Source organism: Lathyrus oleraceus, chromosome 3, assembly GCF_024323335.1.
Source record: "Lathyrus oleraceus cultivar Zhongwan6 chromosome 3, CAAS_Psat_ZW6_1.0, whole genome shotgun sequence".
Classification (NCBI taxonomy): Eukaryota; Viridiplantae; Streptophyta; class Magnoliopsida; order Fabales; family Fabaceae; genus Lathyrus; species Lathyrus oleraceus.
This window is the reverse complement of record NC_066581.1, coordinates 35,809,225-35,829,246: the sequence shown is the minus strand read 5'-3', so window position 1 is coordinate 35,829,246 and position 20,022 is coordinate 35,809,225. Positions and strand designations below refer to the sequence as shown.

The 20,022-nt window shown below is 35.2% G+C and overlaps 2 protein-coding genes across 2 annotated transcripts; one reads left to right on the top strand and one right to left on the bottom strand.

Annotated features, from left to right (window-relative positions):
* The first annotated feature begins 3,707 nt into the window (after positions 1-3,707).
* LOC127132329 (glutathione synthetase, chloroplastic) lies at positions 3,708-7,879 on the top strand. Its single transcript, XM_051061266.1, has 12 exons — positions 3,708-4,208; positions 4,350-4,519; positions 4,864-4,939; positions 5,097-5,227; positions 5,327-5,449; positions 5,542-5,622; positions 5,811-5,891; positions 5,988-6,057; positions 6,363-6,484; positions 7,043-7,182; positions 7,271-7,463; positions 7,554-7,879. The coding sequence occupies exons 1-12, from the start codon at positions 3,861-3,863 to the stop codon at positions 7,675-7,677; spliced, it is 1,659 nt and encodes a 552-aa protein (XP_050917223.1). The 5' UTR covers positions 3,708-3,860; the 3' UTR covers positions 7,678-7,879.
* Positions 7,880-7,986: 107 nt separating this feature from the next.
* On the bottom strand, positions 7,987-9,049 carry LOC127132330 (uncharacterized). Its single transcript, XM_051061267.1, has 2 exons — positions 8,629-9,049; positions 7,987-8,443 (listed from the first exon to the last, which is right to left on the bottom strand). The coding sequence occupies exons 1-2, from the start codon at positions 8,816-8,818 to the stop codon at positions 8,133-8,135; spliced, it is 501 nt and encodes a 166-aa protein (XP_050917224.1). The 5' UTR covers positions 8,819-9,049; the 3' UTR covers positions 7,987-8,132.
* Between the last annotated feature and the right edge of the window lie 10,973 nt (positions 9,050-20,022).

Genomic DNA, 20,022 nt, shown 5'->3' with positions numbered 1-20,022 from the left:
GATGTCGTGTAAACATCCCAGGCATGATTCAGATAAGTTAGATGTCGTGTAAACATCCTTATTACAAATGTGTGTATTGAAATTTACTATTGAAACTCGTGTTACGGAGCAGGTCATGTGTGTTATGAATGTGTGACACCCTACGTGGTTTTATTGTATATTTAATTTACATGATAAATTATGTGTGGGGTTTAGGGTGTTACACGGTGCTGCGGCACGTGGGCCTTGAGGCGGTAATGTCGCGGTGGCCAGCAGATTTCGCGCAACGGTGGCGAATGGCGATTTTATGCGGCGATGATTTTAGGCATTTCAACAGTTTTTTGAGTTTGGGAATTGTTTCGGTGATTTTTGAGCAATTTTTGATGTTGGAACGCTTTGGGTAACCTTATGGTCACTTTTGAATAATTTGAGTCAAACTGCTTGACTTTATGCTTAGTAGGGGTTGTGAAACATTTACCTTTAGAGCACGTTGAATACTTTAGAGTACTTTTGGGGTACTCTAGAGTCATTTTTGAGAACCGAGAGGTATTGAGAGATTTTGAGTTTCCCTGAAATTTTTTGATGAGCCGGAGGTTTGGGTAAATAACTTTGTCCATTTTTATGATTAATTAATTAATTTTTAAACCATAACTTTTGAGTATAGTAATCCAGAGGGATTATAGTGACGATCTTAATTGGCAATTTTCGATGATTAGTAATCTGAAAGGATTACAAAGATGACCTATGATTGACAACTTATAGGTTCAATAGTGGAACCTTCTGATGATGTTTTTGATCATGTTTATGATGTTGAAAATGTTGATAATGTTTATGATGTTTATGATGTTGATGATGTTGCATGCTTACATTGTACATGATCGCACATGCATGCATTTCAGAGTTAGGTAGGACTTTGGTCCAGTGATGGTCTGATTTAGAGATGGACTATGTCGGTCTCACGTCAAGAGAGGGACACAGTTCAAGAGGAATCAGAGACATAGGTAAATCTGTAACGCATCTCTGATTCCAAAAAATCGACACCTCATGCATTTTTGATGAGGAGTTAGTGGTATTAATATTTGCACCATTATTTGACTTTGATTGTATTTTTGTGTGAACGATGTACTTATGAATTTGTTAATTACCATCTTGTTTCTAAATTTTACCATTAACACTTATAAGATGTATTCTCATCCCTTTTTTGTTTGCTTTGTTGGTTTTGTCTAATCGATCTACAGATACTCAGTAGGAGTAGTCACTTGTGAGTGGAAGACAACTTTGGAGTTTTCTTTTGTTTTTATTTATCGCTTTTAGTTGGTTTTCATTTGCTCTGGTATGTAACACCGGGAACATGTGTGTTATATGTTTTGAAGTTTTCTTTCAGAGTTGTTTTTCGTTATTTAGTTGTTTTAATCTATTATTGATGCTATGAGGATTATTTGAGTTTTCGCTGCTAGTTTGAAAATATTTTATGAAGTACATGATTTGTGTGAAGTAGCATCCTAAATAGTGCAATTTTCTATTGGGTGTTACACTTTCCTCGACCCTAAATATGGTTTTTAGGGTGATGTAACCCTCTTGCCCGAAAATCCTACCAACGAGCCTTGGAAAGCTTTGAGATCATCGAGATCCAAGTGAAGCCTCTCGAAAGCATCCTAGTAGAAGATGTCAGTAGAATTCCCATGATCAATTAGAACTCTCTTAATCTCTCAATCATCACACCCCACAATTATGCCCGTTGGGTCGCTATCATAGGGATGAATGTTATCAATGTCTTTCTCAGACAAGCTGGTTTCAGACTCCAGAGATTCTTTATCACCTATATTAGGGCTGGTAAGTGAGCCTTCTACGATCAAGACTTGGTGTGCATACCTTTTGCAAACGGAACTGGTCTTCCTGCCCCCATCAAACCATCTTGATATGGTGTTTAGAGTGTGACTCACGAGCTTTTCTTTATTTTCTCTACTAGGTTCCTTTCCCTTCTTGTATATGAGGCTTCTAGAGGCATATTGCCTTTGAGATATAGAGCCACACGATGACTGGGTAGAGCCACCTCAGACGTATTTCTTCAAGTGACCTTTCTGGATGAGGCGCTCAATCTCCTTTTTGAGTTGATAAATAGATTTTTTGTGGTGGCCCTTCACTTTGTGAAATTTACACCATCTATTTGGTTCAGGTTCCATGATATCTGACTTGGGGGTTGACAATATCGTGTGTGCGTAGAGGATCTCACTCCATATCTACTCAAAGTGAGTGTTTAGGGGCGTGAAGTTCTCTGTAGGCGTTCTGCTTTGCTTGAATTTTGCCTATCTCTAACATGTAAGGTATAATGGTTCATGTGTGCTTATTGTAAGGAGTCATAATGTTCATACATGCGTTATTTAGCATCACATACCTTCTTTTATGCGTTGCTCTCCTCGCCCTTTTATGTAGCATTTTTGCACACGTCACCACTTTTGACGAGGAAATAGCAGGCCTTTGGATGAGAGATTCATTAAAATTTTCGAACTTCAATTTGTTCTAAAAGGCTTTTCTGAACATCTCAAGGTTTGGGTGGATGACCTTGATGGCCACCTCTTTGAATCGAACGAGATATTCTATCAAGGATTCTGAAGGATTTTCCCGAATGTTGAAAAAACTGGTGGTTGACATCCTTTTGTGCATGCTTGCTAAAAATTGATGGACCGACTTCTTTATTAGGTCTCGGAAGCTGGTGACTGAGAGTCGTGCAGACTCATGTACCACCTTAACGTTGCGTCCTTGAAGGTATTGTAAATGAGCTTATATTTCAGGGAATAAAAGGCTCTAATAATCTCCATTTGTATGTTGAAGGAGACAACATACTTATGGGGTCATTTATTCCATCAAATTTGACAAGTGATAACAACTTGAAATATTTTGGTATGTGGGCTCCGCATATTTCGTCAGAGAGAGGCTAGGGATCCATAACTTTTGTCTCCTCCGTGGGGACCGCTTCCTGTTGGCGCTGTTGAAGGTTAAGAACGTTGTCCTTCAAGATCTAATTATGACAAAACGGTCGTTCATAACAACACACATCTTCACTATGGCATCTTGGTCGTCGTCGAAGTTGCTGCCATATGAGATTGTTGCTTGCCGATTCACCCTATTCGAAGGGGTTTAAGAGGTGGACAACAAATTGATCATTGGATAAAATGGATGCCAATTGTATTTGAAGGGTTATATGTGGGGTTTAGAATTCTTGATTATACTTAGAGATAACTCAAGCAAAATGGTGAATATATATATATATATATATATATATATATATATATATATATATATATATATATATATATATATATATATATATATATATATATATATATATATATATATATATATATATATATATAATTCCGAGGTGAGTAAATAATTCTCTCCCAAATTCATTAAAGTGAATTCATATAAACTAAAGTCATCCGATAGATAACTACTCGAATTTAGCCGACCTTATAGTCATTTCGAATGGCCATGATAGGGCAAAAAGCAAATTGCCTTTACCAACCTATTTTGTTTTTTATGCAGATTGTAATAGTACTACCAAATAAACATAGTATAAATCTAGAGTTACCAAACAATTAATAAAAAAGTGGCATCTGATTCCCTTTTTATTTAAATACATTTTTTATATAAAAATAAGGTCAAAACGATTCTAGGACAACTCAATTTTTATTATTAATTAATTAATAAACAAAAGAAATTGTTCCCTTTGTGTGGTACTCTTATGTAGTTGCTTACGCAAAGAAATTGACGTGTAAGAATTGTCCAGCGTGAGCTTCATGTAGTAAAAGAGATTTTGGTATCTAATCTTACTACTCAACAGTACAAAACTGAATTCATGGCTACTTAATCTCAATCTCATGGCTGCCGCTGATTTTCGTTCCACTATTCGAACTACTATTACCCCTTTCTTCTCCAAACACATTCCTTCAACAACCCGCCACTCACACTATTCTTTTTCTTCAACTTACTCCCCTAAACCTCTACTCTCTCATCATCATCGCCTCACTATGCCACCTGTCGCTATTGACGGTAAACAAACCGTCGACGTCGACGTCGACGATTCTTGTTCTTCTTCCGTCACCGTTAAACCTCCGTCACTCCATGATTATCACCGTTTCGATCAACAACTCCTCGATAACGTCGCTTATGATGCTCTCGTTTGGGCTTCTCTTCATGGCCTCGTTATGGGCGATAAATCCTCCAAGGTATTACCGCTTTTCAGAAACTCTAACATGCAACTTTTATCGATCCGAATTTGCATTTTCTGGTTCAAGTTATTTTCATGCTGAATAAATTAGGTTTTGAAGGAAGTTTTTATGTAAATTGTAATTGTTTCAATTTTACAGAAATCAGGAACTGTTCCTGGTGTTGGATTGGTTCATGCTCCATTTGCATTATTGCCGGTGTCATTGCCAGAAACCAAATTTAAACAAGCTTGTGATTTGGCACCTATATTCAATGAACTTGTTGATCGTGTTAGTTTGGATGCTAACTTTCTTCAGGAATCTCTCTCCAGGTCCGTTATTGTCTATGGTCGAAAACCTGCACCAACACTTGTGATTATGTTTAATTAATTAATTTTTTTTAGTTATTACCGGTGTCGCCGTGTTAGTGTCAGTCGTGTTTGAGGTGTTCGTGCTTCGTAGGTTATTAACTTATTGTTCTTTTACAATTTTAAAAATTGTCAGAAAAAAATCAGTGGATCTAATTGCACACTGTAATTGTCCAAAATTGTGCAAGCAGATTAGACTAGTTTGCACCATTTAGGACACACTTACTATTATGGATAAAGTATTTTTCCAATTTCAACTTTCAATTGTGATGAATTTTTTGTCACTTTTTTTATTTATTTCAATCTAGGACTAAGAAAGTGGACGAATTTACCTCTAGACTTTTAGATATTCATTCCAAGATGCTACACGTCAACAAAAAAGAGGTTAGAATATTGCTGAATTTTTTCAGAGGAATTATTTTAGTGCATGAGGATGGCTATGAGGACGAATGCTCTACATATTTAATTATCTTTTTGATGAAGTCAATGAAAGGAGTTTACTGATATTATTTTTATTGTTGGCGTTAATTTGATTCAATAGGAAATACGGTTGGGATTGCATCGTTCGGATTATATGCTTGATGAACAGACGAAATCACTTTTGCAAATAGAGCTTAACACTATTTCATCTTCATTTGCTGGTTTTGGTAGTCTTGTTACTGAGCTTCATAGGTAAAGTTTTGCTCTAACTCAATTTATGTATTCTCTGATTTTCTCATAGTTTCTCTGTTTTCTTTATTTCAGACCCAATTGTTTGTGATTATTTTTCAGGTACATACTTTCCCGTCATGGGAAATTGCTTGGTCTGGATGCAGAAAATGTTCCTGTCAATAATGCTGTTAGTCAGAATGCAGAGGGCTTGGCTAAAGCTTGGATTGAGTATAATAACCCCAAGTAAGATTCTAGAAACAAATTTACTTTGCAGTGCGGTTTGTTCTACTTCTACTTTTGTTTCCCTATATTTCTGAACGGTTGAATCCCTACAGGGCTGTGATTATGTTTGTGGTTCAGGCTGAAGAGCGAAACATGTATGATCAGCATTCTCTTTCCGCGGTTCTAAAAGAAAAATATCCTTTTCTCCATACTCATAGTAGTAATAGTAATTGTAGTGCATGATACAAAAGGAAAAATGTTCATTTTCCTCTATCTAATTTGTGCTAAATGGAAGTTTTTCATATAAGGAAAATGACAATTTTATATTTTATATTCGAAACCTATTATGGTTATTAGAGCTGTTGTCCTGAACTTTAAACACGCATGGTATTACAATTGTTCGCAAAACGCTGGCTGAAGTTGATCAAGAAGGAGAAATTCTACCAGATGGAACACTTACTGTGTATGTAGCCTTTACATATCAAAACTGACTTTCTGATAAGTTTGTGGCTTACTCTCACTCTTTGTTTCTGACTGGTAAGTTGTTTTTTTACTGTAGTAATGGACAAGCAGTTGCAGTCGTATACTTCAGGGCTGGCTATACACCAGCTGATTATCCTTCAGAATCAGTAAGTAATCAGTTTGTTTTTTTGCTGCTCATTCATAAGTAATATTGTCGTTGATTGATCTATACATCATGGGTTTTGGATGACTTAGCCATGTAGAGACTTTAGCATTGTACGTTTTCTACTGTTAGCTTATCATTTTAAAACTAACAAGATCTAATTTACTATTACGTCAATATATCTATTCAATGGATTATCCTCTCTACCATAACTTTGTTTCTTGATATAGCATGTAATGTAGTGAGCATTCTATCCTGACAATGAGTTCTCACTTCTCATGGTTTGGGCATGGCTTGCTCAATATGTAGGAATGGAGAGCTAGGCTACTGATGGAACAATCTTCTGCTGTAAAATGTCCTTCAATATCTTATCATTTGGTTGGCACCAAGAAGATTCAACAGGAGCTTGCCAAGCCCGGCGTTCTTGAGAGGTATCTTCTAATTATTGTTTTCCATCGCTTCCTTGTTTATTTAATTTTAATTTTTTTGAAAGCAGTTTTTTCAATTCAAAGAGACTACAATTAAAAGAAAAGTTGATAAATGTGAGTAAATTATTATGTAGAGTAAGATCATCTTCTTTTGTATCTTCTGTTTAGCTATCCGTGCCTTATTATATTAATCATGAATATGGTTGTGCCATTTATAATTTGTAGTATTGTTTTTTTTTTTAAATTGCTTGGTGATTCCATATCATTTTCGTATCTTGCTAGAACCTAATTCAGTTCAGTGGGATCTTAATATCCTATGCTTTTCCATTTTGAAAATGTGTCTGCAGCCTGCAATCTTTTTCTGTTATGTATTTGGTTAAGAATGCATTGTTAATGGTCTGGAACTTGGGATCCTTACAACTTTGCAAACAAACCAATGGTTTGGAATAGTGAGGGCTTTTATCTCAGGGAAAAAGAATATATTGATTTGTTTTTTAGCCAATCAGTTTATTTCTCTGGTTGATATCTTTTCTTAAATCCTTGAGTCTTAATTGTAAGCAGGTTCCTTGAAAACAAAGACGATATTGCAAAAATGCGTGAGTGCTTTGCTGGACTGTGGAGTTTGGATGACTCGGATATTGTTAAAAAAGCAATTGAAAAACCCGAAATATTTGTGATGAAGCCTCAGAGAGAAGGAGGAGGTTATCCACCACCTAAAACTTGATTTAACTTTCTGCTCTCTTGGACTCTGTTGAAAAATATATTGAATGAGATGTAATTACCTTTCAGGAAACAATATTTACGGGGATGCTGTGAGGGAAACCCTCATAAAATTGCAAAATTTAGGTTCTCAAGAAGATGCAGCTTACATACTTATGCAGAGGATATTTCCAAATCTTTCTGCAGCACTTTTGATGCGCAATGGTTATTTGCACAAGGACCATGCAATCTCAGAACTTGGAATATTTGGTACATATTTAAGGTACATCTCTTGGCTACCTACATACTATATCTTCATAGTTCAATGCATAAATTTCTGTAATGCTTAACATCCCTGGACCTGAATTTGCAGGAATAAGGATAAGGTTATCATTAATAATCAAAGTGGCTATTTGATGCGTACAAAAATAGCATCATCTGACGAAGGCGGGGTTGCTGCTGGTTTTGCAGTATTAGATAGTGTATACCTCTCTTGATGTCGCCAACCTCTAACTTATTAGGGTTTAACAAAACAGTGTTTGCACATTATCATTCAAGTCACCTATTATTTATATCTGTCTGCCTCTGCAAAGATCGAAAGGAGGCCACATTGTTTCTATTGTTTTATCCCATGGTGTGTTGTTGTATAATTTCATATAATAAAAATGTTAATGCCTACTTGTTTGATTCTTGTTGTGACTTGTGATCTTACTCAATAACCTTGACTCCACTCCTATTACTTCTACCAGCATAGAATATCCTCTGATAATAAGGATAATAAAAAGAATAGAAAGAAATATATTTGCTTATAACCAATGTGTGATGTAAAAAATTTGTATTAACCTTGCTGTTAAGTCAAATGCAGCAAAATGTTCTAATTTAATATTAAGGCGCCGAAAAATGTCCGGGTTAAGTAATCACAATAAGGTAATAAGGCAATGATAGTTAGTAATTAATTTGTTAAGGGTGTTTTCTTCTTGTCCTTCCACCCATAATCATGGGCTCGGTTTTCCCATAGTGCTGTCAACTTGTGTTCTTCGACGAGTTCAGCCTCTGCTCTCTCCCTTGCTTCTTCACAAGTTTCCATCCCTATATTGCACTTTTCTGATTCTTTTATATAATGTGAAAAGGTATTTCTGGCATTCATTACTAATCTTCTGGTGTGTTCCAAGGTCTCATTGGCTACAATTTTCTGCAACTTCAATTCCTCAGATAGCATTGTCAGTGTATCCTCGTTTATTACTGGATCATGTTTCCCACAATCTGCACATACAGTAAGAGAATGATCTTTTCTGTTATGATGTTAGGCCCCAAAACATGGCAACAGTGCACACGAAATGAGTAACACTTAACAGAAGTATTCAAGTTTATTATCAATTTTATCATCCATGTAAGACTAGTAAAATCAAGATTGTTTCTTTGTATAGTAAATGAAAAGTGAAACTAACCAAGAGGTTGTTCTGTTGAAGAGCAGTAACAATCATCACATTGAGTAGGACAAGGAGAATCCTTGAAACGCCAGAGTGATGATGGTTCAATTGTGAATCCAAGGTAACAACACACACTCATCCAAACCAAAACCCACTTCAAAACACCATAAGGACATTGCATTTTCTCTTTTTTAAGACGAACCCTCATTAAAACCACTCACTTGAAAATTGACAGAAACTAAACTCGAAGGCTTTGTGTTGTTTTCTCTCCTTTTAATGTAAGTGGTAGACAAACTCTAGTTTGTGTTTCAGGAAAATTAAAAGAGACCCAAATCCCAGTAAAGTGTAAAGATGATGTTTTTATGGAGAAGAAGGTTGCTTTAATAATTGAGAATTTGTATAAGAACGGTAATCTTTGACATTTTCAAATAATAGTTAAGCAGGGCCGGCACAAATGAGACGCTGCTGGTATTTTTTTAGGTATCTCTCACTCAAAATAACAGTTTTTTTTCTAATTATAAATATTTCTTCCTTTTCTTATTATACTAAAACTAATTTTATATTTAGGTTTCTATTATAAGTAGTACTAACTTTTAAACTATTTGATGTGTAACTAATATACTCTTCATTTAATTTAAAAAATATTTAATTAAATTTTTTCTTTTGATATTATTATAGTTAGTATATTTTACTTGTGGGCTATATGAAATTTAAAAAACTAATTGTTTTTAATTGATTTTTTTAATTGATGTGAAATTGGTTATTCTTTTATTATAGGATTAATTGGAGATAGAAACAAATCTATATTTATATATTTATAATAATCCTAATATATTGGATTTTAACAAAATACCCCATATGTAAAATTTGCTACCTCTTGAATTTTAATCATTTGTTCTCTTACTATCATCATTATTAAAATTAGTAACAATCCATGGGTCTTCAAGAGAGAGTTTATTTATATTTTAAATTAATCATTAAAATGTCATTAAAAATAATAATAGATTTAAATTATTAAAAATTTATTTCAATAAAATTGAAAATTCTGAAAAAAGTCATTGCTCACTTTCTAGTTATGAAGATAAATTAAAGAAGATATATTTTTTTAATAAAATCTAATGGAAAACACATTAATTTTGAATGTTAAATTTACTATTATTTTATGATATGATATTTATTTTCAAATATAATAAATAAAGTAAAAAATTTAGAAACATAAAAGAAATCAATTGTAATTTTTATGATTGAAATTTATTTTTTTCATCCTACAATGAATAATTGAGTTGATCATTCAATACATATTAAAAAAAGATAAATAAAATAGAGAATGATAGTTTTATTAAAGTACTAATTCATATAATATTAATTAAAAAATAAAATTGGAAAATATTTAAAAATTGAAATGAATCATTTATTTTAAAAAAAAAAATTATTTTAAATAAATCATTCATTATAAAAGAAATATATTAAAATTTGTTTGGAGTTGTTTGAGAGCCGACATTTTTGTATTAGAGGATGGATCATATTTGTGACTAGTTTTCTTTATATTTTTCTTATTTTAATTTTTTAATCAATCATTAGTAATTTTCTTCAAATAAGTTATGCTGTTAGTGACATGTTATGTTTGTTGATTGAATAATGAATCACATTGAATAGTACCAAAGCCTGCAATTTCAAAATGCTACAATAAAATTAACCTGGCAAAATATCCGTACACTTTTTCAGTATAATACCTCAAATTATGTTGTAATATTCACCTATAATAATTCATATTATTTTCTCCGTTCCATGATGAATGATTTAGTTAATCATTTCATATAGATTAAGAAAAAGAAATAAATAAAAGGGAGAATAATATTTTTACTAAAATGTCATTGTCAAGTATTGAGAATGATGAAAGTGATATTAATTAGAGGATAAAATTGAAAAAAATATATTAAAAATTAAAATGAATCATTTATTTTAGAATATTCTTTTATTTCAAATGGGTCACTCATATGTGACGAAGGGAGTATCTTCAACATATATATGTTAAGAATAATAAATTAAGTGTGAGTTGAAATCCTACATTGATTATAATTATGGAGACTTGAGCATTTATAAGTGAGAGAACTCGCACACCTATCATCTTAAGGTTTTTGGTGAACATGTGGTGTCTCTATTAGTTGTGTGTTGCTCTTGGCTCAATGTTAATGTTCCTCCTCATGACCTAACAAATGGTATCATGAGTCTTTGGTTCGAATAAAGGGACCAACTTACTTGTATCGAAATGTCCAAGAAGAGGTGTCCCGTTGAAATCGAAATGCCTAGATAGAGGTGTATTGGAATGCTCTTCTGATCACGTGTAGATGCTAACAAAAATCTGCACATACATCTGAGATGTAACAGATAGTTCCTCTTGAAGCAAAGGGAATTCAAATTTCTTTTCAACGACATTAACCATATCAGAAAACATTCCAACCTCTATGATCAAGTTTCTTCTAGACTCACTTGTGCAAGCTCTTTTCTTCAACGACTCTTTTATATCTCTCTATATAAAGAGTTGAAGACTTGAAGAAAAATAAATAAATCCTTGACTATCGAAAGAGTTGTTACTCTGTCTAACCAAAAACACAAGTTTAACTTAGAATTTCTTATCAATTATATATCATAGAAATTCATAAGTCTTAAGAGTCTTTTTTAGTTGTATTCTATTTACACCTCTGATTGTATATCAAGTGTAATACTCAAATAATCTTTTATCTGATTAAGTTAGATCGTTAGAAGTCTATTGCTTGTGCACTTGAGCATATGAAGTCTCTTGCTTGTATGCTTGAGCATTTAAAGTCTCTTACTTATGGGTTTGAACATTGGAAGTCTCTTGCTTGTGTGCTTGAGCATTTGTAATCAGTTGTGATTATAGTGAAATCCCTTGAAAGTGCAAGGGAACTGGACTACTCTCGTTTTGTGGGACAAACCAATATAGACTTGCTTGTGTCTCTCTTTATCTCTGAACTTGTTTGTATCCACTATAAACACTTGCCTCTACATCAAATTCTAGACTTTGAGTTCAGAATCTGATAAGAGATTTTTACAAAGAAAGAAAAAGCTAACATAATTCAGACCCCCACTCCCTTCTTGTGTTTTTCTCACCTTCAATTTGATGTGCAACTTTATGCTATAATCAACTTTCATAAATCTTTCTTGAATCACTTCTTATCCTATCATAGTAGAAATATCTAATTTATCATCCTTATCAGCCATCATCATCACACTGAAGCCTTTTAGAGTGTGTGAACACCTCATCCATACATATAGATCTATCGAGTTTCATCTACTTAGCTATTACATAAGCATATGCAAGACTATATGTTTTTCTAAGTGTAGAACCACACTTAGAAATACCTGAACAATTTTCTTTGCTCACACAACTTCGGATAAATAGAATTTAATCTCACATGAGATATATTATCAGTTAAACTGTGAATACAAAATTGTATCTTTAAATTAATGTTTTAGTAATGTTATACTTTTATCAAAGAATGTATGTATCGTATTATCATTATGCAAAGTAAAATCATATTGTCAATTGTTTATTTATTAAAGTGCATCCATAAGAGAACTTTCGAAAAATAACTTTTAAACATAACAAAATGGACAATTTCAAATATTCATAATGTTTAAGAGAAACACGTAAGGTGCAATGAACAAAACCCTTCCCAAATGGAAGGTAATAGCCAATATGTGTTCTTTAATTGAAAAAGTGGGAAGCAATGTTATAGAGTATTTAACTTGCCACCCCTGCAAATTATACCTGACACCCCCACCCCCTTATACTTTCATATTGCCCAAGCTGCTTATGGCTGAAAGTTGAATGAAAACTTTAAACAAAATTTCCGATACAATTTAAAATTTTCAATAGTACATTTTAAATTTCCGGTATACCGGATATTTCAAATTTCCGATTTGTTTTATTAATTTTCGGAAATTTGAAATTTACCATTGGCTACCGAAAATTTCAACCTAAATGAAATTTCTGGTACGTTTTTTTAATACTTTTTGGACGTTCAAGATTTTGCCGACAGTTTTGGATGGTTGTGATTGCACCGATAATTTTGTATGGTCCAGAGTAAATGCAAAGTTGTATAAATAGGGGGTCATATGTTTGATGAAAACATCTCAAAAATGCATCTTCCTCAATTTTTGATTAAGACAGAAGTGTACTTCAATGGAGCTTCACCTCCCATAGAGTTTCGACTTTCGGATTACACCACATCTCTCGTCATCCCGACGTCCAAGTTGAATGAATTATTGCCTGATACTAATACCAGGAAGGTGAGAAAGATCGAGTTTCATGAAGATTGGATTGGTATTAACGGGAGGTTGAAATACAACCTTATTGGGTTGAAGACCAAAAAAGATGTGAAGGAAACGTGGAAATCATTTCGCTGTAGGATAACAAAGGGGTCGATCGAGTTAGATACTAGGCTTTCAAGATTTGTTGACGACATAATGGAGATTTTAAAACGTCTAGAATCATCAGGTAGTGTTTAGGTTTTTCTTATTTATTACTGTTTTCTTAAGTTATGTTTAAGTTAATGTTAATATTGCATTTGTATTTCAGTTAATATTGATGTTTAAGTTATGTCATCAAAAATATTATGTAATAAAAAATTATGATGAAAATGTCTGAATAATATACAAATAATACATAATATGAAATCGATGATATACAAAAGTGAAGGTGAGAAAAACAAGAAAGGGGGGGGGGGGGTTTGAATTGTTTTGAAAAATAAGCGCTTTTCAAAATGAAAACCACACAATGATTTTATACTGGTTCGCTTATAACACAAAGCTACTCCAGTCCACCCGGCCAAGGTGATTTCGCCTTCAACAAGGACTTAATCCACTAATCTTGAAAGATTACAAACAACGTCTAAGATAAAAATCTCTTAGCCCTCTCAAGTATACAGACTACACAGAGTCACTTGAGGAAATCAACAAACAATAGAAGAAAGATTTATGTAAACTAGAGTGCTTCTAAGAAAGCAAGTATTACAAAAATTAAGAACAAGAGTTTTTCACGTTATAAGCAAAAGCTTCGTGAAGATCTTAGAGAGAAAGAATGTTTTCTTGTGTTGATGTTTCAGTATAATTTTTTCTTTTTGTATGTGTGTTCGTTGAAATGTTGATTTGCAATCCTTTATATAGATCAATGAAGTAGTAGTTGAAACTGATGGATATTGAGATGAAGTTACGCCATCACATTAATAGCTTCTGCAGGATGACTTTTTTCTTCTTGAAATGACTACTTACCACAAGTAGTATTTTCTTTATTGAAATTGGAGATTAACGTCTCTTTCTCAATTAGGAAGTCCATTTGCAAATCTTTTCTTGACTTAAACGTTACTCTTTCATGATTAGCAATTCCATGCTCAGAGTATTTATGTTTCTGGAGAAACTTGGAGTTGTGTATCTGATGTTGATCTCTTGTGAGTTCAGATAGTTTCTCTAGATAGCGCTGAGAACTTCTGGAGTTTAGAGATAGCGTTGTTCAGAGTCAGAACATCTAGAGTTCACTTCTTGTTCAAATGCTTCTGATACTTTGCTGTTTTGCTTAGAGTTAGAACTTCTTGAGCGTGTTTCCTCATCAGATGCTTCTGATCATTTGAGAATATGTATCTGATCTGCTTCTGTATCTGATGACATCATCAGATTTCTTCCTTCTTTCTTTAGAATCCTGCACACTTAGAAACTTTTCGTTAGGGTGCCATTTTTGGTTTCATCCTTTGTTATCATCAAAATCAAGGAATCTGTTGTAGAACAATTTTTGTTCTTACAATCTCCCCCTTTTTTATGATGACAAAACAATCTTAATTAGCAGATGAAACATATAAAATATCAGATCAGATAGACAGAAGCTCCCCCTGAGATAATGCTAGGGAGTTCAGAAGTTCTTACCAGAGTTTCTTAAGTACCGAGGTTTCTGAAACTTTCTGCAATTTCTTAAGTCCAGGTTAGATAAATTTATTTTTAAGAAAAATATGTTGCAGAATGCTTAAGGTATTAGACAATGTTTTCATCAGAGCTATTAATGACTTCTCCCCCTTTTTGTCAGAATCAAAAAGACATAGTAAAATAAATAAAGAGAAAAACTGAAATTCATATAAAAACACAAAGGCAACAAAAAAACATCAGATTCGGAGAAAGAGCAAAAACAAAGACAACAGGCAAGCAAAAAAATAAATCCTAAGTGCCTAAGGGTTCGGAGGCGGAGGCATTCTCTGAAGCAGCATTGCAAGCATGTTCTGGATGTTGTCGTTGACAGTATCTTGCTTGTCCATTCTGGCCCGGAGTTCATTCTGATCTTGCTTGAGTTCTTTCAGAGTCTGAAGAACCATAGGGATCACAGAAGAGGACTCCCCCAGAGTCAGAGCCTGCTGTGCTTCAGCTTCTGCAGTAGCTTGTGCTTCTGCATCCGCCAGAGCCTTGGCTTCAGCTTCCTTTTCCCTTAGGATTTCAGCTTCCTTAGCAAGTCTTTCTTCTTCTAGCCTTCTTGCTTCTTCTTCAGCTTCCTTGGCCAATCTCTCTTCCTCCAGCCTTCTGGCTTCAGCCTCTCTGGCAAGTCTCTCCTGGAGTCTTGCCTCAGCATTTCTGATGTAGCCATTTCTGACTCGTTCAGATATGCTCTTCAGTCTAAAGGCCTCAGATGTCATCCAGCCAATGACTCTGTTCCAGTGTGTCCTTACAGATTTAGGATCATCATTGAGTTCAGAGTTAGTGACCAGAGAATCGACCTTTTGAACTGAAGCCTCTGCAATCATCAAGATGGCTTCCTTAAGGGTAGGTTTAGAAAGTTCAGGTTCAGGTTCTGGTTCAGAGGTGTGAGGTGGAGAGTTTGGAGGGCTGAGATTTAAAGTGAGAGGTTCAGATTCTAATTCAGGTTGGAGTTCAGATTCTGCTTCTGGTTGAGGTTCAGATGTTTGGGGTGAAGCGTAAAGAGGTTTTAAATCTAAAGGTTCAGATTCTGGTTCTGGGGCAGCAGAGATGTTTGGTGGGGTGATATCAGAGGGTTGAGTTTCAGAAGGTATGGTGGTTGTTTGTTGTGGTGGAGGTGAAGTTGCTTCAGATTGTGTTTGTGTTTGTTGTGAAGCAAGTTTATGAGCAAAAATTGTGGCTATGGTTGGGGAATCAGGATCAGAAAATTCTTGGCCAGAAGAGATAGAAACATATGGGGGTGATTCTGGTTCTGAGGATGATGAAGAGGAAGTGCTTTGGTGGGTTTGTTTAGGTTCAGAGGGAGGTATAAATGTACGGGCTATATTTAGAACTGGTGTAGGTTGGGAGGTTCTGGTGATTGAGGGTGAAATATCAGAGGTGGTATAAATAGGTTGTGAAGAGAGAGGGTTAGAAGAAGCCATCAGAGGATTAGAGGTAACAGGAGGAACAGACTTACCAGTAGAGATATTCAGAGGAGCTGAAGATTTGCTTCCAGAAGTTTCTCCAAGTCTGGCCTTCTTTGCCTGTGGTGCTATCTTCTTTTCAGAAAGACCTCTCTTGTATCTGACGAAGTCTTCTTCAGAGTCCAGACAGTCGTCGAGGCTGAAATCAGAGACGTCAACACCTTCTTCCAGCAGACGATGAAGATAGATAGCAACAGCGTCTCTGGGTTCATTCTTGAAGAATCTGGCAAGGCCATGAGGCATCTTCCTCTGATCTTTCAAACTATCCCAGGATGTATCCAGAGTTGGCCTGACTTGAATTTTCTTGATTATCCCCATACTCTTGAGGTTTCTGGCATTCAGAGGCTTCCCCACATCTATTTCCAGATCATCCATCAGCTTGGTCTTTTCCAGATGGTCTACCAGTCCATGCTCAATGAAGACATCAGATAGCAATCTTCCCAGAGGAATGTAGGATCTGGGCTTCATGTTGTTTCTGGTTTCTCTGACCGAATCTCTCAGATATCTGAAAAGGAGAGCAGGGAGGCAGATTTTTATACCCTTCTGAATGCAGTACAGAATGCATTTCTGGTCTGCATTGATGTAGTCAGAGGAGTTAGAGGCAGGACGGTGGTGAATAGTTCCCAGAATAATCTTCAGCCACACTCTGAGGTTCTGGTGCAGCTCTTTGTTCTTTGAAGGATTTCCTTCAACGTTGGGTTTGAAGATTGTTGGGTTGATAACATCAGTGATGCGCTTTGACCTAGGAGGGATGTTGTAAATCCTTTTTCCTCCACTTCTCTCCATGTTCAACAGAGAGGCAATAGACCCTTCAGTAATAACAATCTTCACCCCCAGAACATATGAGACGATGAAGTTGTCATCTGCATCTGCGAATCTCCAGAACTCCTTGACGAGAAGTGGGTAAATAGGACCATAAAGTCTTTGGAAATAGTTTTCCCACCCTTGTTGACGAAGTTCTCCAGTTAGATCAACGCCATTTCTTCTTAGGTTGTCGAAATCAACAAGCGATTCGCACAACACATCCAAACCTTCAAAAGGGGTTGAAAGGTTGATATGGCGTTCACGGTCAAGAACGTGAGGTTCTTTGTAAACAGGGGTGATAGAGACGCCTGTAACCGTTGGAGTTTGAGTGTTTGAGGTTTGAGCAGAAGAACTAGATTCCATTTGTTGAGAGAAGTTAAATACTTCTTGTTGTTGAGCGTCCATGGTGAAGAAGAAGATGAAGATTGAAGAACTTGCAGAGAATGCTTCAGAGAGGGTTTAGGGTTTTAGAGTGAGTGAGAGTGATAAGTGTGTGAAATGTGAGAAAAGTGTTTATATACTCTAAGTAAAACACATGCAAAACGACACACATTCCAGCGTTAGCACAAAAATCAAAATAGCACGCTTGGGGGGAAAAATGATTACAGCTAATTAATGAATGTCTAATCCCAACAGTACGCACACTGCTCTAGGAGATTTCAAACGTTCTGACCTTTGATTTCTTTTGACAGCTGTCTAGAAGTTCTAGGGTTAGACGCTTAGAGCTCCACGTGTTGATGTATCTGATCTTCAGGAATACCAAAGGATTGGTTTTTGAAGATTTCTAACTCAGATATCTTCTTAACTGGTAGAAGTATCAGAGTCAGAGGCAGAAGTGCATTTGTTTTTATCAGAGTCTCATTTTACTTTTTCAGAGCCATACTTCACTCAGGGCAATTTTTAATGTTCAGATGTTCTAAGATAAAAAGAAATATATCTTCAGCTAGAGGCTTAGTAAAGATATCTGCCCATTGATGTTCTGTATCAATGAACTTCAATGTTACTATCCCTTTCTGAACATAGTCTCTGATAAAATGATGTTTTATTTCTATGTGTTTGGCTCTGGAATGTAGAATGGGATTCTTACTTAAACAAATAGCAGCAGTGTTATCACAAAAGATAGGAATGTTACTCTCAAAGATTTGCAGATCTTCTAACTGATGCTTCATCTAGAGCATCTGAGTTGTGCACAGTGACGCTGAGATATATTTTGCTTCTGCAGTTGATAGAGCAATTGTTGATTGTCTTTTGCTAGCCCAGGATATCAGATTGTTTCCCAGAAGCTGGCAATTTCCAGAAGTGCTTTTTCGTTCTATTCTATCTCCTGCATAATCTGCATCACAATAACCCGAGAGTCTATACTCTGATGTTTTCTCATACATCAGGCCCAGGTTAGGAGTTCCTTTCAGATACTTAAGAATTCTCTTAATTGCTGTTAAATGAGATTCTCTAGGATCTGATTGGAATCTGGCACAAAGACAGACACTAAAGAGAATATCAGGACGAGTAGCAGTCAGATAGAGAAGAGAGCCTATCATACCTCGATAGAGCTTCTGACAAACCTTGTTGCTTACCTCTTCCTTTTCCAGAATGCAAGTTGGATGCATGGGAGTTTTTGCAGAGTTGCATTCAGTCATGTCAAACTTCTTCAGAACGTCTTTAATATATTTACTTTGATGGACGTACGTGACTTCTGGAGTTTGATTAATTTGAATTCCCAGGAAGAACTTTAGTTCTTGCATTAAACTCATCTCAAATTCTGCCTGCATTAACTTAGAAAATTCTTGGCAAACAGAGATATTAGCAGAACCAAAAATAATATCATCAACATAAATCTGGCATATCATGAGATCATTATTAAGGTTTTTACAGAAGAGTGTAGAATCAACTTTCCCTCTGATAAAATTTTGTTCTAGAAGAAAATTGCTTAATCGTTCATACCAAGCTCTGGGAGCTTGTTTAAGTCCATATAAAGATTTTTTAAGCTTAAAAACATGTTCTGGAAAATTTGAATTTTCAAAGCCTGGAGGTTGATTGACATACACTTCTTCTGAAATATAACCATTAAGAAATGCACTCTTGACATCCATTTGATATAATTTGATAGAGTGATTTATAGCAAAAGATACAAGAAGACGAATAGATTCTAACCTCGCGACTGGAGCAAAAGTTTCATTATAATCAATACCTTCTTGTTGACTATAACCTTGAGCTACCAGTCGTGCTTTGTTTCTGACAACTTCTCCTTTCTCGTTCAGCTTGTTTCTGAAAACCCATCTGGTTCCAATGACATGAGTGCCTCTGGGTTTAGGAACGAGATCCCAGACATCATTCTTTGAGAATTGATCCAATTCTTCTTGCATAGCTGAAACCCAGTCGTTATCCTGAAGTGCTTCATCACAAGACATAGGCTCAATCAGAGACACTAGTCCTAGAGGAGTATCTTCAGACGTTCTGAAGGTGGATCTGGTTCTGACAGGTTCGTCCTTGTTTCCCAGAATCAAATCTTCAGATACATTGATACGACTTTTGACTTTCTTTGGGATTTCTGGAGATTTAATTTCTTCAGAGTTCTGAGTGACAGTTGCTTCTGGAGTTTTATCAGATTCTACAAGGGTGATTTCCAAATCTGCAAACTTTTCAACTAGCTTTGACTTTTCAGGGTCAAGCTTATCATCAAATCTGACATGAATTGATTCTTCCACAATTTTGGTTTCTGTGTTGTATACTCTGTAGCCTTTAGAGCGTTCTGAGTATCCTAACATAATACCTTTCTGTGCTTTGGAATCAAACTTGTTCAGATGTTCTTTAGTATTTAATATAAAGCAAGAACATCCAAAAGGATGAAAATATGAAATGTTTGGTTTTCTTCCTTTACACAGTTCATAGGGAGTCTTTTCTAGAATAGGTCTTATAGAGATTCTATTCTGAATGTAACACGCTGTATTTACAGCTTCTGCCCAGAAGTGCTTTGCTACATTAGTTTCATTGATCATGGTTCTGGCCATCTCTTGGAGTGTCCTATTCTTCCTCTCTACAACTCCATTTTGTTGTGGAGTTCTAGGGCAGGAGAAATCATGGGATATTCCATTTGAATCAAATAATTCTTCAAAATCTTTATTTTCAAATTCTCCACCATGATCACTTCTGACTCTAATAATTTTAG